At 43.6% G+C, this 21,107-nt stretch overlaps 5 protein-coding genes across 12 annotated transcripts in view; 2 read left to right on the top strand and 3 right to left on the bottom strand.

Moving 5' to 3' along the window:
- Nucleotides 1-75: 75 nt before the first annotated feature.
- On the top strand, nucleotides 76-7,716 carry LOC120895021. The gene is made up of 4 exons (XM_040297985.1): nucleotides 76-859; nucleotides 2,873-3,432; nucleotides 3,500-4,318; nucleotides 4,717-7,716. Exons 1-4 carry the CDS (start codon nucleotides 810-812, stop codon nucleotides 7,617-7,619), a joined length of 4,332 nt encoding a protein of 1,443 aa, XP_040153919.1. The 5' UTR covers nucleotides 76-809; the 3' UTR covers nucleotides 7,620-7,716.
- Nucleotides 7,717-7,719: 3 nt separating this feature from the next.
- LOC120895026 (partner of bursicon) lies at nucleotides 7,720-8,688 on the bottom strand. The gene is made up of 2 exons (XM_040298001.1): nucleotides 8,438-8,688; nucleotides 7,720-8,344 (listed from the first exon to the last, which is right to left on the bottom strand). Exons 1-2 carry the CDS (start codon nucleotides 8,601-8,603, stop codon nucleotides 8,049-8,051), a joined length of 462 nt encoding a protein of 153 aa, XP_040153935.1. The 5' UTR covers nucleotides 8,604-8,688; the 3' UTR covers nucleotides 7,720-8,048.
- A 156-nt stretch (nucleotides 8,689-8,844) lies between these two features.
- On the top strand, nucleotides 8,845-9,808 carry LOC120908472. The gene is made up of 2 exons (XM_040319462.1): nucleotides 8,845-8,899; nucleotides 9,264-9,808. The coding sequence occupies exons 1-2, from the start codon at nucleotides 8,845-8,847 to the stop codon at nucleotides 9,806-9,808; spliced, it is 600 nt and encodes a 199-aa protein (XP_040175396.1).
- Nucleotides 9,809-11,262: 1,454 nt separating this feature from the next.
- Nucleotides 11,263-14,637, bottom strand: LOC120908479 (uncharacterized protein K02A2.6-like). The gene is made up of 2 exons (XM_040319475.1): nucleotides 13,911-14,637; nucleotides 11,263-11,267 (listed from the first exon to the last, which is right to left on the bottom strand). The coding sequence occupies exons 1-2, from the start codon at nucleotides 14,635-14,637 to the stop codon at nucleotides 11,263-11,265; spliced, it is 732 nt and encodes a 243-aa protein (XP_040175409.1).
- A 2,821-nt stretch (nucleotides 14,638-17,458) lies between these two features.
- The window catches only part of LOC120893863 (dedicator of cytokinesis protein 4), a 60,560-nt gene continuing 56,911 nt past the window's right edge, over nucleotides 17,459-21,107 (bottom strand). For all 8 annotated transcript variants that reach the window (XM_040296009.1, XM_040296012.1, XM_040296006.1 and 5 more), the window contains one exon: nucleotides 17,459-21,010. In XM_040296009.1, the coding sequence (XP_040151943.1) occupies nucleotides 19,135-21,010 (1,876 nt within the window). In that variant the 3' untranslated portion in view covers nucleotides 17,459-19,134. The remainder of the gene's footprint in view (nucleotides 21,011-21,107) is intronic.

Here is a 21,107-nt window from a genome sequence, read left to right on the forward strand (position 1 = left end):
TAACGGCCGTTTGAACTCACCATTTGCTTGATCATAAAAAAGCACGGCCCAATTTTCTTTACTGTCAAAACTGACAAAACTTGTCTTGTTGTCAGAACTAGCAGAAAAAAGAGAAGTGCTGTTTCGTCCGAGACGAGAGAAATTCCGAGTTCAATTGCTTTTTTGTGTTTGCTAACAATTTGCCAGTGGCTTATGCGCCACACATTTAGGAATTGCAATTGTACATCACTGATGTGCTGCGGAGAAGGTGAAGAACGAGTTGCATATTTTCGTTTGTTTCTCCTTCGCCCATTAGCCATCTCCCGCTTCCGTTGATGGAACGTGTCTGGACGACGTGGAATTGTACGTTCTGTGCCGCTGGTTACGTGTGACGGAGAGATTACGAAGGCCAACAGTGAATTGTTGTGTGGCGAGATTTATTTCGTTATTTATTGTTAGTAGTGCCTGGCAGTCGTGTATTTCACATTTCTTCAAAACGGTACGGCCAAATTCGTTCTGTTCGCTATCTGTTCGACGCGCCCATTGCCTTGTGAATTTGTATATGTTTGTGTGTGCGTGTGTGGGTAAGAGAGAGCATTTCGTGAAAGGTCTCGTGCACCGCTGTTTGGCGTAACCGTACGACATTCCTGTTGCTGATAATATCGGTCCTACTGTGCTTAGTGTGCTTTGCGAAGGAAACCCGGGAGGGCAGAAAAGCTAAACACTAAGAAAACCGTCAACCCAGCACCACGCACGACGCATCGTCAACTCTCGTCACTGCAGTGACAGCAACATTCCAGTACATAAAGCGACATTAAAACCCACACATAATGGATAAATTTATCAGCATGTGGAAAGTGCGAGAACTCGCCGATAAAGTGTGAGTATAATTGAAATCGTTTTAATTTTTCCAGTCTTCCTTTGCACTCACTTCACCGCACCACACCGTGCCTGAGCCAAAGACAATGCACACTCAAACCGCGATAAGAGCAACACACCTTCGAATTTAGCCATCGATCCCCCTCCATTACCTTAGGTAGAAGGCGGCGGTGGTGGTGGTGGTCGAGTTGGAAATGTTTATGGTGTTTGCATTACAGGGCGAAAATAACAATTACAGGCGGCGGATCACACTACCACGAATAAAAGGAGGACATTTAATACGCGTTCCTGTACTATCATTACAAGACTGTGCTACACCATCAGGTGGTTGCGATAAGTCTCGTATAAAGGATTTCGATTGCCCTTCTTGACGTAATAATGTGCGGTAGTGCACCTATGTATGGTTGCAGCGAAAGAGCAGAAGGGTAGACACATTTTCACTCACTGGCTTTTTTGTGTCCCGCCTCTGTACCCAAGGGATTGTGCTGAATTAATTTGCCAAAATAAAGCAACAGTTAACAGGCCAAAATGAAGCAACAGCCAAATGAATATCGACCACATTTTAAATGTGAATGTGTAATTTTAAAATCAATCGATTCAGCAGTGTATTGTAATCATATCTTTTATATTCTAGATGGTAGTTTTACTAGTACAATGATTATTTCTAAGGAAAAAAACGGCCGAAGCCATAATAATAGTCAGTTAAATAAGTAAAAATGATTATTTCTAACTCCTATTATTAAAAAAATCGAAATCATTTCAAATCTTGAAGCGTTTTGATTGTATAAAATCATAAAATATCAATATCAGTATAATAATTATGAACCACATCATCATTTTTAGGTTCTAAAATGCATGAATGCGTTCACCGTAAGCTGTCATAGCAACAGTGAATGCGGTAAAAGTATGCCTCACGTTTCTGTTAATGTGAAAACGAGCAACTACTGCATGGAACGCAAGAAAATGTAGTGGCAAGTCGTGTGGTGCTAAATTATTAAATATAATCGCACCACCACCACCACCGCTACCGAGCTTGAATGTAAAAGTACGCTACGGCCCAGGCTTTGACGTGTCTTTCTAATCCTTCGAAAGCGAAATGGAATCAGAAAAAAACAAAATTACACAACAAACATAATCTAAATGATCACTAAGAATTGTGATCAATAGTTGTTTCACACCCGGGTGTGCCGAGATCTATACGTCCAAGGTGATCTTTGTAGTCGCGCCCCAAAAATGGTTAGCTGTAGTAGAGAGGGGGGGATACCGGCGAGAAGGTCAGGGGACCATGAGAGAGAAACTTTTGTATACAGTCAACCTTGTCGCAACTAACGTCAAGGTAACAAATTTGCAAAACTGGTGGGTATTCATCGTTGCATGATTAAAATGTCAAAAATACTATACAGGCAGGTATGTTAAAAATAATCGAAAGTACATAGCTGATTGTGTAGATTAAATAAGAGAAAATAGGTATATCTTAATGTTGTACATGTGAATCAAATGTACGTTTACATTTACAGCGATGCTGAAACCGTGGAATGAAATATTATCGTTGTTATCGTATGTTGACGACGTTATCAGTTGTTGCTGCGTTATCACCTTAATAATAGGACGGAATGATATTTTATTACTCCTGAGAGAAGCCGATTTACACTGCAATAAGATCATTTAAACATTTTCAACCTAAAAAATATCTTTTTTCATAATTGAATATCATAAAGCATACGATACGCGTTTATGTGGAACGCTTACCGACTATGCGTATGTTGTCTGTGAATTTAAAAGAAAATAGTCTGTTGAACATTATTATCCCCACTACCATGCATAGCTCCAAATGAAGCGGTTGACACACTTTCGACCAACTCATTCATTTGGTGGCTGTTTGGTTGATGAGTCATCAAACATTAAAAAACACTAACAAATGTATATCTATTTTTAAATTGTTACGAATTGTTTGATTCTATTTACCGTATTTTAATAATTTTGTATTTATTTTGATTGTTGTCATAATTTTTAGAACGAACGTTGTCATGAACTACACAGAAATAGAGGGCAAGGTGCGCGAAGCAACAAACGATGAACCGTGGGGTCCAACAGGACCATTGATGCAAGAACTCGCCCACGCTACCTTTACGTACGAGCACTTCCCGGAGGTAATGTCAATGCTGTGGAAGCGAATGCTGCAGGACAACAAAACCAACTGGCGTCGAACGTATAAAAGCTTGCTGCTGCTGAACTATCTCGTACGCAATGGATCGGAACGAGTCGTTACCTCGTCCCGAGAACACATATACGATCTGCGTTCGCTAGAAAACTACACCTTCGTCGATGAAAATGGCAAGGATCAAGGAATTAATGTACGGCACAAGGTGCGAGAGTTGATAGACTTTATTCAAGATGACGATCGATTGCGAGAAGAGCGCAAGAAGGCTAAAAAGAACAAGGACAAGTACATCGGGATGAGCTCGGAAGCGATGGGTATGCGTTATGGAGGCAGCAGCGGTGGTGCAGGCAGTGGTGGCGGTATGGACTACGGTGGATATCGAGATAGCTACGATCGACGCAGTGAGGATCGATGTGAGTAATATACATGCAATTAGATTGTGTAAGTCACTACCACTCTGAAAGTATATTTTAATTGCAGATAACGAAACGAGGGACCATCACGAATACGACTACCAGTATGAAGGTGAACGAGAAGATTCCGATGACGAATCGAACGGACCACACGATCGATCAAACCGGTACCAGGATCGAGAACCATCAAAAAGCCCTGCCACGCGTCAGAACTCCAGTTTATCCACTGGTTCCACGTCTGCTTTCGGAGGTGGTGGAGGTACTGGTGGTAGTGAACGGAAGATAAATCTGAACATTAAACCTACCGGTAGTTCCTCCACTGGCAGTTCATTGAGAAGCGCACAGAAAACGACAAAGAAAATTGATCTCGGAGCCGCCAGCGGGTTTGCTAAAACTGCAGCAACCGCATCAGCCGCATCGGCATCGGCAACGCCGGTCGACCAGTTTGGCATCAATTCTCCAACACATCGCAATACGCATGCCGAAGAAATAGTAGGCACGGGTGGAAAGCAGCAAGACATAATAGATGATCTGTTTAAAACTTGTCCCACAAAATCGGCTTCCACCACGGATGCCCTGGTAGATGAGGACGACTTCAACCCAAGAGCCACGGAAGACTTTGGAGATTTTGAATCGGCCTTTGGTGCTAGTACCGGCAAACCGGTATTAACCACAACTACGAAGGGAGATGATTTTGCCGACTTCGCAGCATTCGGAAAAGAGCCCACGCAGCCTGCAGCGGCTGCACCTAGCACGGAAGCGAGCACCGATCTACTGTTTGGTCTGAGTGTTGGGAACACTAGCACGGGAGCATCGAACAATGGTGGAGCACAGATCGATATTCTTTCGGATTTAAGTGGCCTTTCGCTCGGCTCCAACTCAAACGGTACGTATTTTCAAAAAAGTTGTTATAAATTACCTATACCCCCTACTCGTTTGCTTTGTACCATCGACATAAACTAAGATCGTTTCGAGAAACAATCGCTGTATTATGATGTTTCATCGCGATTTTCATTTGGTTAGTAACTGTAGAACAAGCCTATTAAACTGTTCTCCCTGCTGCTCACCTCAGGGAGAGTATATTGGTTGCCACTATTACACATATTATCTGCTAGCGGTACATAATCCTTTCGTTGCCTTTTAAACCTATGTGTCTTTTACCTCACCTCCTTCTAAGTGTTACCGTTAGCTCCTTCTTAAGTATGAACGGTAGCGAAGGAGGATGGTGATAGATATTTGGGTAAGACATTGGTGCAACAATTCTTCTACCTTCTACCCTTTCAGCATCCAGCGCCAACGGCAAATGCATCGGGTCAACGCGTGAAAAACCGTCGCTTCTGCGTCGATATAATGAACTACTTGAATGTATTAGTAAATTGCCCCGGCAATCTGGCCAAGGAGAAAGCCGAACTATTAGTCGAGATATAGAGCGTGAAACAGTGAACGAAAAGCTGGCCATATTGCTCGAATGCCTTCCAGGACCGGTACAATCTACGGATGCACTCTATGGATCGAAGGAGTGGGACCGATTTGCTGCAGAGGCGTATCCGAGTTTGTTGGATGAAGTGATCCCGTTGATGGGACATGTACAGCTACCCTTACTATATCGTCTCGTTACACTTGATGCGAGTATACATTTCCCGTGTGAAATGATCAACGTGCTCACCAAGCAATCTGTGCTGCAGAGTTCGTCGTGTGAGCTAGCATTGAAGTTACTTGTTCGGCTGATCGAGGATGATTCCGTCCTGCCGGTAACATTCATTCAACTGTCAGTGGAACGTACCGATGCTAACATCAGTGATTACAATCAATTTTTGCAACTGCTGTCCGCTATCCCTAACAAGGTGGCGAATGAGTTAAAGAGTAAAACTCCCGATCGACTACTACCATTGATGTACAGTAGAATATTGCTTCGACAATTTATCCGCACTATCGCTACATTAAACGATGCCATAGTTTACTACGCAAAGGCAGAAGAGCTAACTGCTGTGCCATCGCTCAGGGGCGATTTTTTAACCGCCCTTTTTAGCAAACTCATAACCGATTTCCACCAAGAACGTCGATCCCCAGCAATACAAGCTGCATTGCATCTCCTTGTCGATGGAATTTCCCGATTGCCGAATGTGGCCAACTTTATTAGAACAATATTTGCTGGATTGACACCGACTGCTATAGAAATTATCGCGCACATAGCTCTTAATAAACGCATTGATCTTTCCTCTGTCTTTGCACATACCGTACCTGCCAGCTGGTCGTACGTTTTACTGCAAAAAATTCCACTGTACAATTACTACACCAACAGTGAGACGATCATTTACGAGCTCATCAACCTGGTCACTAAGTTGCCGGTGGTAGAAAATAAGGATGGTGAGAAAGGACAAGAAAATGAATCCAAGCCTCTCCAACGATTGATTCAACAACTGTTAGTGGTTTGGTCCAGTCGGGCAGCCATTCAACGGACAAGCTTTGAACAGCACCTCTACATAACAAAATTACTCCTCTTGGCGATTGGCACAGAGATTAAGAGCGGTTCAACGTGTTCGAGCTCGTCAGGCGAAACGTACCGGCGGATGTTGTTCGATGGGTTAAAGGCTCATCTGGAGTCTCCAATTAAGGAGGTTCGCTGTACCGGTATGATTACGGTTGAGGTCATTATGGGTATGATCGATGACAGGCGCGACGAATGCAATACGTCGTCTACAAATGAAAATGCCGGAAACAATCGTTTGCAGTTTGATTATGCAGGATTCGATGCCAATACTCTTGCGCTGATAGAAAGTTTGAAGTCAATCGTCGAAAAAGCATCTGACTGCGAGGGTACGAAACTCGATCAAGAAAGGCAAGAATACCTTATTAACTTAGCCGTCAATGATTTGATTGATAAGATTGAAAAGAAAAAGGAAGATACATTGGTCCAGTCAAATGAACAGATAATAACTCCAAAGCCATCAGTCGAAACCAACGATGTGAGGACCAAACTATTAGCAGCAGCGGACAGTGACGATGACGAACCGGAGGATATGCAGGATTCGCTGGATTCCGATGACGATGAACTCCCCGTTTATGATATGTCCAATGATACGAAGCTTGAGCAAGAACGCTACCGGCCGAAGTATTTGCTAGATATGCGGGATGCTCTTCTCCAAACGGATGCAAACCAAACGCCGGAACAGTTTGAGCTTGCGGTAGACGCAGCTCCCGAACTAATCGCCCAACAGTTGGCCCACAATGACGCAAAGCTCGCGATCGATCTGATGCAAATTTTCCTATCATTAGAAGAAAAAACCCATATGCCCACGTTCAGCGAGCGAAAGTTTAGCGCTATGGTTGAAATATGCGTTGCGTTTCCCAAGGAATGTGCTACATTCCTCTGCGGAGAATTCCACGCGGAGGTTAGCCGTTATGCTGTGAACTGTCGTATATTTATGCTGGACATTATGACGGAGGTAGCCAAAGTGCTCTCTAACAATCGCAAGACAGATGAGCCTAGCAAACGTACGGCAGAAGACATCAAATCGCTCGCACAAAGTCGCACGACCAATGGTGTGGCGAGTACAAAAAATCAACTCCATCTGATGTTTCGCGATGAGGCGGAACAGCGAGCACGCCGGGCAGAGGCGGAGCGAATAGTTCGAGAACGCATCGAGCGCAAAACAAGGCGCTCTCGGTCGGCCTTTACGAGAAGTCAGCGTGCAGAGGCGAAGGAAACAATCAATCGCTACGGTGAAGTGGCCGGATGGTTTTTCTTTCCTCTGGTACGCGGATTCGGAGGCAACAGGTTTGTCTTCACGGCAGGGCTCAAGTTTCCGTACGATGTGGAAAATCTGCTGCTCGTTAGCTTCCTGCAAGCTCTATCGGTGCTAATGGTATGTGCTGAAAACTGTCCCATTGCGGGAAAGATGGCCCGGGAGCTGTTTTCACTAGCGAGCTTGTTACGCTACAGCGAGGAACCGAAGGTGCGGCTGTCGGTGATGCAACTGTTGGCGGCCATCTTTCTAGCCATTCGGTCGGATCTATTGCTGGCACAGTTTTACCCGGAGCTGCTGGAGCTGAAGGACTGGCTTGAGGAGTGCACTCAGGGCGATGTAGTGCGCACGGGTGAAACGAATGAAGAATGTCGGCAGCTAGCACGTCACCTGTTGGCCATGTGTTATAGCGCGCTGATTGATGAAAGTGTAGAGTGTTGAGTGAAGGTGCAAATGGAGAAATGAACTTAAACATGAACGAATAGAAACGAAAAATAAATCACACTGCATATGTTCGCGAAGGACACAAGGACACTAATTATTATGTTTACCGAGTAATGGCTATTCGTAGTATTGCATGCTCATATGGGAGATACATGTCTTTCGCTAGAATTTCGGTTATATCGGACGATGGTATAATATTTTCATTGCTTTATTTTCAATACTCTGTATACGGCGGTTACACGCTACGGAAGCGATGCTGCTTTTCAATGGCTTCCAAGTGGTAGTTTAACGACGGTGCTTAGAACTTTAGAACGATCTGAAGGGCAGTGTGCTGGAAATGCTTAGATGCTATCATTTTGCCGACTTGTTGGGGACCTCCTTTCTCTCTCTCTCTTTTTTGTCTCTTTCATCGTATGGCAGTTACAATTAGCGAACCATTTCTCCACATTTGAAGCACTTGCAATCGACCGGTTCCTTAAGGCGAATTTCCATCGTAGCAGACTCGTGGTCAGTCATCCGGACGCCATCCGGATCGTAACAGTGCGTTAGTTGCAGTTGTCGTTCGCGCAGGAACGATTCCCGGCAGCAGTAGCACTCTTTCAAAAAGCCGGTCGCCGTTATCACCGACGGCTGGACCTGGCTGTTGCATTTTCCCTCACATTTGTTGACCGTGACGTCTCCGTTGCAGGTACGGTAGAGTCGTCCCAGCTCGTCATATTCCTCTGGAGAAAAAATGGGGGCGCACGCGGCCAAACGTTTTGACAAAACTGCACGGACACACAGAACACAGCATTGCTATCTGGAAGGGGACTTACCTTTTATGAGATGAATTTCCGACGGGAGCGTTTCACACGTTTCGTCGGCCTGGTTGTGCTGTGCAGTAACAGCCACGGTGAGCGTTAAGGTCAGCAGTAGCACGCAGCATAGTACAATGCTGCAGCAGTTGCTCGCCGCTAGCGCTGTTCTGACACTGTGGCACATTTCGTCACGACTTGTCGATGAAAAACGGTTGCTATGTTACTATTTGATTCGTCTGCTGCTGATCGTCCTATCCCAACGAACAGTTCGTGATGATTTGCACCATGACGCGCCGGTATATTCATTTTTATACTTAACCACAGTCCCCATATGGAGACTAACATGCTTAACCCCATGCAAACCCCCTACAATCTTCGGTCCCCATGCTTGTTTGGTGAGGATGAAAGGCGCACTGTTACAAACCATGTTGCAACATGTACCGCCTGCTGAGCGAAGAAAAGGCAAACAGTGGTCCTTGGGTGAGTGTGTGGCAAAATGAACGCAGGTCAGGTACTTTACTTTGTCCCTTATCACGGCCTCTATCCGCCTCCGCTCGTCGTTCCTATGCACGAATACTCATACTGTTTCACACCAGGAGGCTCCAGCATGGCCAAAGAACGCCCCGTCGCACACGTGACCTTTGCCCGAGGACATCAAGGATACTGCGCTGAGGGAAAGGGAGGAAATGTCCCAAAGGCAAAGCTAAATTGCGCCGTTGTTGTGTTCGCTTTTCCTCGAAAATGTTGTATATGTTTCCGTCGGTGGTTTTTCTTCGACAACACGCGACAATTGCTCTACTAATTACGTCGTTTTTTTGACTGATTCTTTCTGTCTCCTTTTTAGCGACACTATATCCATCGATGAACAATGGTTCCGGTGGATTGCTGCAACCAACACCTCTCCTAGCGGCCAATGCAAGCAACAACAACAACAATCATTCCCTGCTTTCGGGCCAGGGCAAGCAGCAGCAACCTGCCACAGCAGCAAACGTCGGCACCACGTGGAAGAACGCCGGCAACATAAACATCGATCTGGACAATCTGCTCGGCAATGGAGCGAAGGGTAGCAGGGGTGGATCAGGCGGTGGGGCCGGCGGTTCGAATGCACCCTCGATGAACCAGCTGAAAAGCATTCACTCTAGCCCGGTACACCAACCGATGGCGACAGCGTTGAGCCCGCAGCCTCCCTATGGTGCCGGAGGAATGGCCCCGACGCCGATTAATTTGATGATGACTCCCATACAGCAGCAGCAGCAGCAGCAACCGCCCCCGGTGGGCATGATGATGGGCGGTATTGGAGGTGGTGCCTTTCTGAACGGCAACAGCAATAACGCCGCTTCCACGCCGACTGGCGGTGCAAGTTTCGGATCGTTCAACGCGTTTCAATGATCCCACGCCGGCCTGGCCAAAAGTTTGGCGGCCTCTTGCTACTAACCCCGTCGGAGTTGCGAAGATGGGCGCAGCGCAGTAATAGAAGCAGAAGAATACGTCCACTGGAACGAACCTTGATTGGTGGTTGCCTTTGCGATCATCACTCCAGCTGTGCTAAGTAAGTAAAGTGTGATCGTTCGCGACAAAGCAAGCTGAGGGTGTGGCGATCGGTAAACAAAAAATAATGTGCATAGTAAAACAAAGTGTTAATTCCTCCAGAAACGCCAATCAATCTACTCTTCTTTCCCACCAATAGCCCACCACCACTAGTCCTGTACCTCGTCCTTGTATCTTGTTCCTATCCTCCACTTTGCTCTCCCAATCTCCCATTAAACTCGTTCCAACCAATGCGGCCTACACACAAACACACACACACTCACCCATGCATGTATTGAAGGATATTATTTTGTGTTATACTTCCGTCTAGGTTTCAAATTGCAATTTAGTCATACTTAGATAGGGGAAAAGACCATTAAAAGTTAGATTTAAATGAATTAGACCGCAGCGGGATGATAAGTGGGAAAGAAGTGCACGAAGTAGTAGAACGCGTTTACCGAACTAATAATCAGTATTGAATGTTCTCTACCTGTCCAGCAACACTAGTTGGCAAATCGTGCTCGTTTGCAAAACAAGAGCGACTTAACCAAGCAAGCAACACACTAAATCAAATCCTGTTTCTTCCATATTCATCTTACTTTTTCAAATGCAAACATTCTACCGAAAGAGGATCTATCGGGCGCTTGATGTGTGTGTATGGCGTTCTATCTATTTTCTTGAATCATTCCGTGATATACACATCAAAAACACTATAATACTTTGAAACAAAAATTTGACAACAAGAAAAAAATAAATTTAAAACATTGTCGGAAACATTAACAGGGTAAAAAATAAACGATTAAAGAAAATCAGTGTTGTGTAGCACCGACTGTGAAACATTAAATATAATTGAAACAAATATTGCAACAAAAATAAAGGCTAAACGAAGAAGAAGAAGAAGAAAAAGCAAGAAGCAAGCACACAGGTTTTGGAATATTACAAAAGCGAATTGAAGGTTTTTTCGCAACATACAACTTTTTAAACTAAACTAAAGAAAAGGTTAAAAACGACTATGCATTTTGTAAGTGTGTTTCTCTGTGTGTGCGTGTATGTGTGTGTAAATGTGTCTTACGAAAGTTTTGCACAAACAGAAACAAAACAAACAAAACAAAACAAACAAACAAAACAAAACAAACTGGCCAATACACGGGGTCAATACAGGAAAATAATGCAAAAACCAAAATGGCAAAAGAGAGATCGAAATAGAAGAAAACAAAAAATGGTACATACGACAAATGAAAAAAAAAACAAAACAAAAAAACAAAAGACCATAAAAACACGTAGACATCCAGATTAATAACAACATCCAGAAAAGATTATCCTATTGGAAAAGATAATCGTGTCGGAGAATGAAACTGCATGAAACGTTCATCATCATATTGGATTATGTTATGGAAAAGCAAAAAAAGCATGCAATATTGTTAACGCATTATATCATTAGCAAAAGTAGAGCAAAATGCAAAGCGTGTTTGGAAAGTTTACTGAATCCATCTTTGTTTTGGTTTCCTATTACCACTTACGGGGAACACACACACACACGCACTATTGGTGGCGGGCACCGGGCACTAGCTAATATTTAATGTTTGTTTGGCTGTTTGTACTGTTAAACAACGGATTCCAAAACACTTCAAACTGTTTTTATTATTATTATTATCATTAATATTCTTTTCGCGCCTTTTACGCTTTTTAATGCAATTATGTTACAATTATGCACATTATTACACGTAAGTGAATGAAGCTACTAAATACGTGCGCGCAGAAACTTCCCCTTTTGTATATGATTAAGCGTTTAAGAAGTAAAACAAACACATTTATGTAAGTGTATATTGCATTTGACTGTACACGTTATACATTATATTTCCGTTCCATTTGAGTATTAGTGTCTTCCCTTTATTAGTTTTTTTACATTTTTTGTTGAGTTGTTTTTTTATTAATTATATACATATTTGTCTTCATTTTCCGTTTGCCTTTATCTTTGTTTCATCATACGGTTTTAAGATTTTAGTATGCTTTAATATGCTGACATCAACTATAGAAAACTCTTACTGCTTTCTATATTTCATGTCAAAAACTCATCCCCGGCGTGAAAATGGCATGGCATGTTTCCAGTAAATTACCACATTTTAACTTTGTTGTATTTGTTACAGCAGCGTTTTGTAAACTTCCGTTTCTGTTGCTTTCCCCACAACTATTGCCAGAAGAAAGAAACAAAAAAGATGCGTAACGACAATAACATGATACAAAAAAAAAAATCATGCAAAACAATGCAAAACAAGAACGAAAATGTAAAACACAGCGAAACAAAACAAATTCCTAGATACATTGTGAAAACGAGTTTGTTGACAAACCGAAACTGATTGCAAACTGATTTTTAAATATCGAAACTTACATATCGTGCATAGGAGTAGTAGTAAAAGGGTGAAAAGTGAAAAGAAAAGGCCAAACAGAACGTAACGAAACGAAACGGAATGAAAAAAAAAACAAAAAACAAATGCAGAATGGACTAATGAGAAAATAGGTAAATGCATCGAGGATGATGATCGTTTTCTATTTGTACGTATCGACGAAAGATGAAAGAATGAATGAATCATTTGGTGTAGCCCACAACAAGACACAGGCGAAGGGAAAAAGGCAAACAAAATGCTGTAAAAATATACATTCTTTACAAATATATAAAACACAGCTGTAGTTTAAATGCCAGTACATGAAGAGTGAAAGTGTGTTGGCGAGGCACGGGGCGCTGTCAGCCTCATACTGAATGATATTGGGCCAATCTACGTTGCAATACTATTAATGTTAGGGAACGGGACGGGAATCCCCTTACGGCAAACGAGCCGGTGCCGGTGGTTTCCACGAATTTGTTTTTTTCCTCAGTCCATCTGTTCAAAGTTGTTGATTGTAGTTGAATTTAGTAGTGTACTACTTCAGTGCTATACAAGGCGTCGAAATTGCAACGGCATACTACACTTGCGTCATTAGTACCACCTCTTATTACACCTTACAAGTAGGGCGCCATCCACCATCCAATCTGGTTTCGATCCTGAACCGCGTGATGTACCAAATATTTGGATGTTAACCATGTTCGCGGGCGGCGGCAAATCGTCCGGCAAGCCGCGCGTGCCAGCATGGAAAGATTCTAATTACTTTACTTATTGCAGCAACCGTGTGGTTAGCACATGCTGTGAGCAGCAAGTAAAGCATATAAGCAATGTAAAAATGAATTTGCATGGAAAACGAAGGAAAATCACGAATCAAAAAGCTGTGCCCAGAATCAATACGAATATATACCGGTGGGAAACAATAACAAATTGCAAAACAGCACGAACATTGGAAATCGTTAGACAGGTTTAAACGAAAGCATAATTAACAGAGGATGTATTTTTGTTGAAATAAAAGTCAAAAGTGTAAACTATACCATTGTGTGAATGATTCATTTTACTTGTGCGGGGGAAAAGGTTAACTGTGGATGTCTGACCATAAAGAAGACACGTAGTCCGAAAGATTAGTAACCTTTGTATCTTGGTCCAGAGATGGATGTAACTCTGATTCAGATTCATGAGTTGGAATGAATCGTACAAGTGAATAATCTTTTAATCTGAATCACAAAGATTCATTGTTACAGTCCGAAGTATCCGGACATTTCAATTGAGGTTGAAAAGTTGGCAGCCATTGTGACGATGTCGTAGGCACGTACTTACGCTTGCTGGAACGTGTAGCTAGGTAGTTCACGATGTATACTCCTCTAGCGTTTACTTTTCTCGTGGTTTATTTTGTCTATTTGCTGGCTGATTCAATGGCTTCTTCTGCCCTCTGGCTGGAACTGTTTGCCGTTTAGTAACGCAGCCGCAATAGCCTTCCTTGTGGCCAATCCGGTTGCACTGTTTACACTGGTGCTCCGAGAATGGACAGTAACGGACAAAATGCATCCGTCCACATTGCCAACAAGGAGTGCGAGGCAGATTACCTTCCGTTTTCGAAGAGTGCTGCTGATGAGAGATTCCCTTCTCCTGTTTCGAGCATGGCTGGCGATCAATCATCAATGCGTCCGCCTTGAGATTGACGAGTCGCTGATATTCACGAATCAAGCTGTGTAGAGTCACGTGAGCTTCTGCTGTTTCACCATCGATCTGGGAAATTATCCTAGCTCGAATGTCGGCGTAGGCATGACCTTTGAGGCCACTCACAAACACCAAACACTTAAATTGATCGATGCTCATATCTTTTAAATCGAAATTTTCGCATGCACGATTCACCTTTGCTCCGTAGGTGATGATGTCCTCTGCTTCAGATTTTACTAGCTGGAGGCACTGGTACCGCTTGTTAAAAATGGAGGTGTGTGTGCCGAACATTTGCGATAGTATCTTGACGGTGCCAGCAAAATCGATGTCCTTGGGAAGCTTCGGCAAGATGTAGTTGACGTACCTGGCGTGTGATGGTTTGTCCAACTTGCTCAGCAGCAGACGCACTTTGGCGGAATTGTCTAGGTTCTGGGCATCCGATTCGAAAAGGTCCGTATACCGGCTGTACCACTCCTCAAAAGTGATTCCGTTTTCCTCGTCAAACGAAAATTCGCCGATGGTGCTTATCAAGGCCTGGAGGGTTTGCTCCGGGTTGCTAGGGGCAGTTGTTGGTTGTGCTAGCTTCTGCAGAAGCTCCTTTATCAAAAGCACTACTTGCTGTAGTTCTGCCATCGCTTCTTTGGGTTGTGCTTTTCCGGACTGTAACACTGCGTAAGTTCTAATAGTAATGTTCGTCTATGGATAGTCAACTGAAAAGTAAAGCGGGAGATGCTAGTCGAGCTGCTTTTATATTGCAGCAATGGTTGCTATGATTTACAATAACCATTTTGTTCCATTATCCTGTGACATCCAACATTCTTGAATCTCTGAAGATTTATTTATTTAATTTGAATTTATTTCTGAAGATTCATGAATCTCTCAAGGTTTATAGTTTGAAGAATCTGTATATAGTGTACGCTCGGTAATCCGCACTTGATTGTATGCTTCGTCGAAAAGTTTTTTAACAGCCATTGCTGATTTATGGCCAACGAATGCTCGCCATGTGTGCGGACCCAAATATGACATATACACGTGTGATGGATACAGCAAACGTTTACGTATGAATCTTTAGCTTTTCAGGAATCTTTTATAGATTCTTCGCACGTTAGACATGCATAAATCCTAAGAGATTGCTGAATCTCTCAAAAATACAAGGAAACAAAGATACGAGAAACGTTAAAAGATACAAGCCAGTTGGCAGCCTAGGATGGAGTGCGCTCTGTATCTGGGAGCACGAAGAACTATCAAAAGAGTGCAAGCTGTTTGACGATCGCCCAGTGTACATAAAACAAGCGGTAGAGTGATCTGATCATCATTCCAAGGGATCAATTTTTTGTAGCGGTTCCTTCATTGCCAATCAGTTTTGTCTGATTTGAACAGTGTACGTGTCTCAAAGATATATGTACAGTTTAGTGGTGGGAGCTCGGAATCAGACCTAGCCGATTCCAATTCCATGTTTGGAACCAATTCCGGAACCGAACCCGATGCTGGAATCGATTCCGAAGCCGATTCCGGAGTCGATGACGGAGCCGATTCCTGAGTTCACTCCAGAGCTGACTCCAATTTTGGAGTAGATTCCGATTCCGGAGTCGATTCTGAATCCGGAACCAATTCCGGATCCGATTCTGATTCCAGAGCCAATTCTGGAGTCGATCCCGAAAACTGATTCCGGGCCTACTATTCTAAATCGATTCCAAAAAACTTCGGAGCTAGCCGGAATCGATTCCGACGAAAAATTCATTTTTCCCAACACTACAGATGCTGTAGACCAGTGATGTCAAACTCGTTTTGGGTAGCGGGCCGGATTACAGTTGGAAATTTTCCCGCGGGCCGCAGTTGAGCTGTTTGGGAATGGTGGGGGGGGGGGGGTGAGTTTGGTGATGAATAAAATTGTATTTTAGTATACTAAAATGTATCAATGGTCCATTTTTTGTTTTCTCCATCACCCACTATACCACCAGGTACTATCAATCATTAAGGACTTATTCTTTGACCTAGAATCGTATCTTCATTTTTTCATAGCCTTCTGTAAAACTATTCATGACAATTACTCCACCATACACCATCTTTAATTGTGTAGAAAAAAGAAATATGGAAGTAGGGTAACTGTACCAGTATTAGGTAGGTTAGTGCAGCAGTTTCATAAAAACTGCAGGTACACTTACAATTTTTATTATTTTTATTGAAAACAACATTATTTTGAACGATAAACTATCGTATTATGTTGTACTATTTTTTATTTGCTGATTTAAATGTATGTTTTAGAGATATTCGTGAAAATGCAAACACTGTTTTTGTTCCTATATTCGGCAGCTTGGTCCTATTTTCGGGTCGGAAAATGTTTTAATCAATGCAAATAGGTAGACAAAAATGTCTAAAACAGTTTTTCACGCTCACTCTCACTCAAACTTCGTATATGAATAACAAATGAGCATATCTATATTCTAAAAATATGTATTGAGACAATTTTCAACATTATTTTGCATGATTTTATGGTTTTAGTTACACTGCAAAATAGGCACAGTTACCATACAATTATAATACGCATAGCAATTTAAATTTACTCATACTTTACTTAAACGGTAGATGCCCAAACCCGGACATGTTATTATTCTTATGCAATGCTCCTGATATATGCTAACTTTGAGGCTACCTAGACAGTTCTTTGAACCTCGTTTAGCGTCTCAACATATCGACACACGAAGAACAAATGCTGTATTTTGACAACGCCAATGACTAATAACGATAACTCATCATTTTAGCACTATATCGGCAAATATTCACTAGCTATGTGGCCATTAAAAAAAGAGACTACCAACTTCCAATCAGCCTCATACAACTCACGCCTTTTTGAAGTCCTTGGTTTTTCGAAATGTTTAAAAATATTGGCCTGATTTTTGCAGAAGCCTAGCTAAAGATTTCCCCTAATCAATGAAGTGAATAAAGTGGCATTCCGTTACATGGTTTCCCAATCTTCCAGAAAGCCGCAATGTCAGAAAATGAGTGAAAATAGGAGAAAATATGAGTCTGACTTCAAGGTGCCGCCAGCAAACAAGAACTAAAACACATGCCATCTTTGCGGATACCTTTCCAATAACGGCCACTATGAGTAACTTACTTTATACTTCGTTATTAAGACTGAATTTTGAAATCTTCTTCCGAAGTGTTTGACATCTCTGCTGTAGATTAAAAAGGTAAGTCCCAGCTTCGCCCGTTACAACAGGTTTGTTGTGATAAATTGAATCCCATGTAATCGCTATGGAATGACCGGTTGGTAACATAAGATCTGTTCTCTACTCAATGCTCCTGCTCTAGTAGTGAATATCCTAGCGATGGATGCAAATTGTCTGTTCAATGCGGTTTGCGGTTCGAGTATAGCATGTGGAGCAGAAGAACGAACAGATACAGGATTTTCTTTCTTCTTGGCTGAAATGAAACATTGCACAACGTACACTACTGGTATAGTAGCACTGTTTTATTAGGTAGTTTTCGTAAAAGGGTCAATATATTGAACTTTATATGTACGCCGACAAAAGGGGTTGAGTAGGTAAACAGTGCTCTGCTGGAAAGCTGCACACCGAAAACTAAACTAAAATATAATCAAGCAATGGTCTGTCTGCTCTTTTTTTAATCTCCTTTACAGGGGTTTCCAGGGGTTCTCATAGTTGTGGGACACTTACTTGACTCTTTCTTAAGGGAAGTGAACTTCATGTGTTGGAAATTGGACTCTATGGCACCCTTTTTGGGCAGGCTGCTTGAAAAATCCTATTGGATTTGACCAACAAGAGTGCTACAGAGTACAATTACATTTAGTTCATTTCCTATAAGAATGAATGTCTCTCTCCCTCTAGCTCCTTTCTTCACCCTTCTTATCCTTTCTCAATATCTTTGCTAATATCTTCAACTATTTGTATTCGCTTTTACAAGAGTTAAAATTCATTTTCCTGCTGCCCCTCGAAGCCTTTAGCAAGAGTTTTCCGAGACTAAATTGTTCTACACCATTTCTGCTGACTAGGTAGGTAAACTACTAGGTAAGAAGAAAAGTGTAAGAGAATCGAGAGAGTACGGAAACGGTAACATCGCAAGAGTATTTGGAGGTAATTGTTTAGTTATGCATGGTCTAGCACGGACAAGCATATAAAAAGCAAATTCCTTGGAATGAAATGCTGGAAATGCTTCGCGCCCCAATGGTGGGGGCGCTTCCATTAATAATTACCGTATCTCGTAATCCCATTCCCTTCCACGCAGATCTTTCTGAACCCTAAAAATACTAGATTGAAATCACACTCGTTTTGCGCCGGATTTTGCCTTCCTCTCCAGAATAATGATTGTATCGTATTACTTGTACGTATAATGCAAAATTAATGCATCAATCATAATGTTTTTTTTTTTTTTGGTTTCTATTTCTACTACTCAGCATCGCGCGACATGAAGATGCTCCCATGCTTTGCGAATGCATTACAGTTTGCTATCGTTAGCTGTAGCTTTCATATAATTCTAAACAATTGGTTGCTGTTGTTTTGGCAAATTGGGTTTCAATTCACAATAATTATGAGACTCGCTCGCACATATACACTGTTGTTGCTTGGTTGGGCAAACGATTCGTTTTACCAATGTGCTGGGCGGTTGCAATGAAATGTTAGTAATTGTATAGAGGTATATCCATTGTGTGGAATTTGTTGTTTAGTTAAATTATGAGCGCACGTGTGTATATATGCATACTTACGGGGTTTTCTATCTTTCTTTTTTTTTTGTTGTATATCTATAAATATAGCAAATAGCTTGCTTGCTTGCTTCACACTAGTATTATAAATGGTTACTCTTCGCACGTATATGTTACGACGTTCCTGAATATTAGTTCTCGTTGGTATGTGGTTGCTTTCTTATCTGAGATAGCCGCTATCGTGTCTCCGGTTCAATGTGGGTAAGAATAAGTGATTGCACATGTTTTGTCTATCGACGCCCACTTCACCCTTCGACTTCCCCCTTCGCTTTCATATAATATCATGACCTTGTACCAGCTCGATCAAAAACGATCGGTGGTAGAAAAGTGTTACGCTGTTTGCTTTTCGTTTTCCATAGCCGCAAAATACAACTCATATGCGCCACACAATTGCGAAATGCGCGTTTTTAGTAAAATATTTCATCCTCATCATCCCTTCGGAGAGAAATGATCGTAGTCGTAGTCGTTGTCGTCGTGATCGAACTGAGCTCCAGCGCTTCGCCGGACGATGCTGATCCGTTCAGTGTGGTGCTGTTGTAGCCGCCTGGCGTTACTACCACACCAGCCCCAGCCGCACCGGAGCCACCACCACCTACCGACCGGCCTGGGCTGGGTGTCATTTTTGCGTGCTGGCTATTGGGAACGGCGCCACAGCTTGGTGCCGGATTGTCACATTCGTCGCTGAACGAGTCGCTAAAATTATCATTAAACATTGGTGGAGGCGCTGGGCTAATGTCGTTCAAGCTTAGCTGCTCCCCGTCGGACGAACTGTTGGTGCTGAGGTTAAGCGACTGGTTGCGCTGATGGTGGTAGTGGGATGGTGGCGGTAGATGCTGCGCATGCGCTCCCTGGGAATGGAAGCTAAGCGTGCTGTTGTTATTGCTGTGATTGTTGTTGTTATTATTAATATTATTATTGGCCAGTCCTCCCCCACCAAGGCTCCCCACCGGGAGTGAGTGCTGATGGTGCAGCGAAGCCGATTTGGGCGGGATCGGTGGTGGCGGTGGTTGCACCGATGTACCGCCGGTGGAAGGCGCCGTCGTTCCGGCCACCATTGGAATGCTTTGGTACGCTTCGGGGTTGGAGTTTGTCTTCTGATGGCCACGGACCGGATGCTGGGACATAACCGGCAACGTATTGCCATTGGCAATAATGTTGTAATCGTCGTGGGATGTTGTGGCTGCGGACGTAATGGTCATCGGCTGGTGATAGTGTTGGTGCGGTGGCGTTTGAGCGCAGCCCTCTCCTCCTTGCGGCAGGGGACCACCGCCTGTTGCCCCGGAGGACGATGCTGCGTTGAGATTGTTCAATTCCTGCGTGCTGGTGGAAATGCCCGAATCGCGATAGAAACCCTGCCGGAATTCGGCCAGATTGCGCGGGCTGCCATAGTTGCCACTGTCGTTGAGTGAAATCTCATACAGTGAATACTTTTTCTGCCGATTCTTGCCTGGCAAACTGCTGTGCTGCTGTAGCTGCTGCTGCTGTTGCTCTACGTACTCGGTGAATGGCATCGGATTGGAGCTGCGTTTGTCCGGGGTGTGGCCCCGCGGTGGCAATGGTGGCGCGGTCGGCGAACACACTGCAGGCAGCATCACTGCACCAGTACTGTCGCGCGGTGGAATGTGAGGTGCTGGCGAGGAGGTTAACGCCGTCATCGGAACAATTCCGGACAGCGAGAGAGTCTTTTTGTTCACCGACATGTACGTGCCGTCGTAGTCTTCCGGGAAGTACGCTAGCTCTTGTGCTCCACCATTGGACAGGCCCATTTTCCCCCCGTTTGCTCCCGTACCACCACCGTATAGGTCTGTACCACCGCCACCATGCGGTTGCTGCTGCTGGCCAATCGGTAGCGGAGGCAGCGGTTTGGTTGGAATGTTGATGTTCGTTTTCCACTCGGACGTGCTCTTCTCCAGCTCCAGGAACGCTTCCGACAGGCGATTGTGCAGCGGCAGCACCTGTTCCGGTGCAAGACTGCGATGGAGTTCCAGCGCCTGGCGTAGGATTTGCATCTGCTCAAAAATCAACCGCTTCAGCCGCTGTACATGCACACTCTGATCGCGACCCTCGGCCGATTTGGCGAAACGCTCCGAGAAGAATGCGTCCTGATATTTGCTGAAGCCTCCGTTCACGTTCGCATCGACCGATCCTTGCAGGCGCATCGTGAATGGGTTTAAATTGCGCTTCGGATCCAGACGGTACTGTACGATGAGATCGGACAGTTCCTTGTTTACGTTGGCAATCGTTTCGCAAGCAAACTCCACCGGTGTTAGCTCGTGCTCCGATCTGTGCCGCAGAAAGGTAGAAAATAGTATCATTAGAACCAAACGTTTAAGCAACCTAAATACTGCAGTGTCGTGCAGAACGTGTCATAAAAGCAAAA

This window comes from Anopheles arabiensis, chromosome 2 (genome assembly GCF_016920715.1).
Source record: "Anopheles arabiensis isolate DONGOLA chromosome 2, AaraD3, whole genome shotgun sequence".
In the NCBI taxonomy this organism is placed as follows: domain Eukaryota; kingdom Metazoa; phylum Arthropoda; class Insecta; order Diptera; family Culicidae; genus Anopheles; species Anopheles arabiensis.

Excerpts from the sequence above, each read along its gene's own strand:
- LOC120895021 (XM_040297985.1), top strand. The coding sequence starts at position 810 with ATGGATAAATTTATCAGCATGTGGAAAGTGCGAGAACTCGCCGATAAA. Across the intron at positions 860-2,872 it reads CGAGAACTCGCCGATAAAGT|AACGAACGTTGTCATGAACT; the intron begins GTGAGTATAATT and ends CATAATTTTTAG. Across the intron at positions 4,319-4,716 it reads GCTCGGCTCCAACTCAAACG|CATCCAGCGCCAACGGCAAA; the intron begins GTACGTATTTTC and ends CTACCCTTTCAG.
- LOC120895026 (XM_040298001.1), bottom strand. The coding sequence starts at position 8,603 with ATGTGCCACAGTGTCAGAACAGCGCTAGCGGCGAGCAACTGCTGCAGC. Across the intron at positions 8,345-8,437 it reads GGAAATTCATCTCATAAAAG|AGGAATATGACGAGCTGGGA; the intron begins GTAAGTCCCCTT and ends TTTTTTCTCCAG.
- LOC120908472 (XM_040319462.1), top strand. The coding sequence starts at position 8,845 with ATGTTGCAACATGTACCGCCTGCTGAGCGAAGAAAAGGCAAACAGTGG. Across the intron at positions 8,900-9,263 it reads AGGCAAACAGTGGTCCTTGG|CGACACTATATCCATCGATG; the intron begins GTGAGTGTGTGG and ends TCTCCTTTTTAG.
- LOC120908479 (XM_040319475.1), bottom strand. The coding sequence starts at position 14,637 with ATGGCAGAACTACAGCAAGTAGTGCTTTTGATAAAGGAGCTTCTGCAG.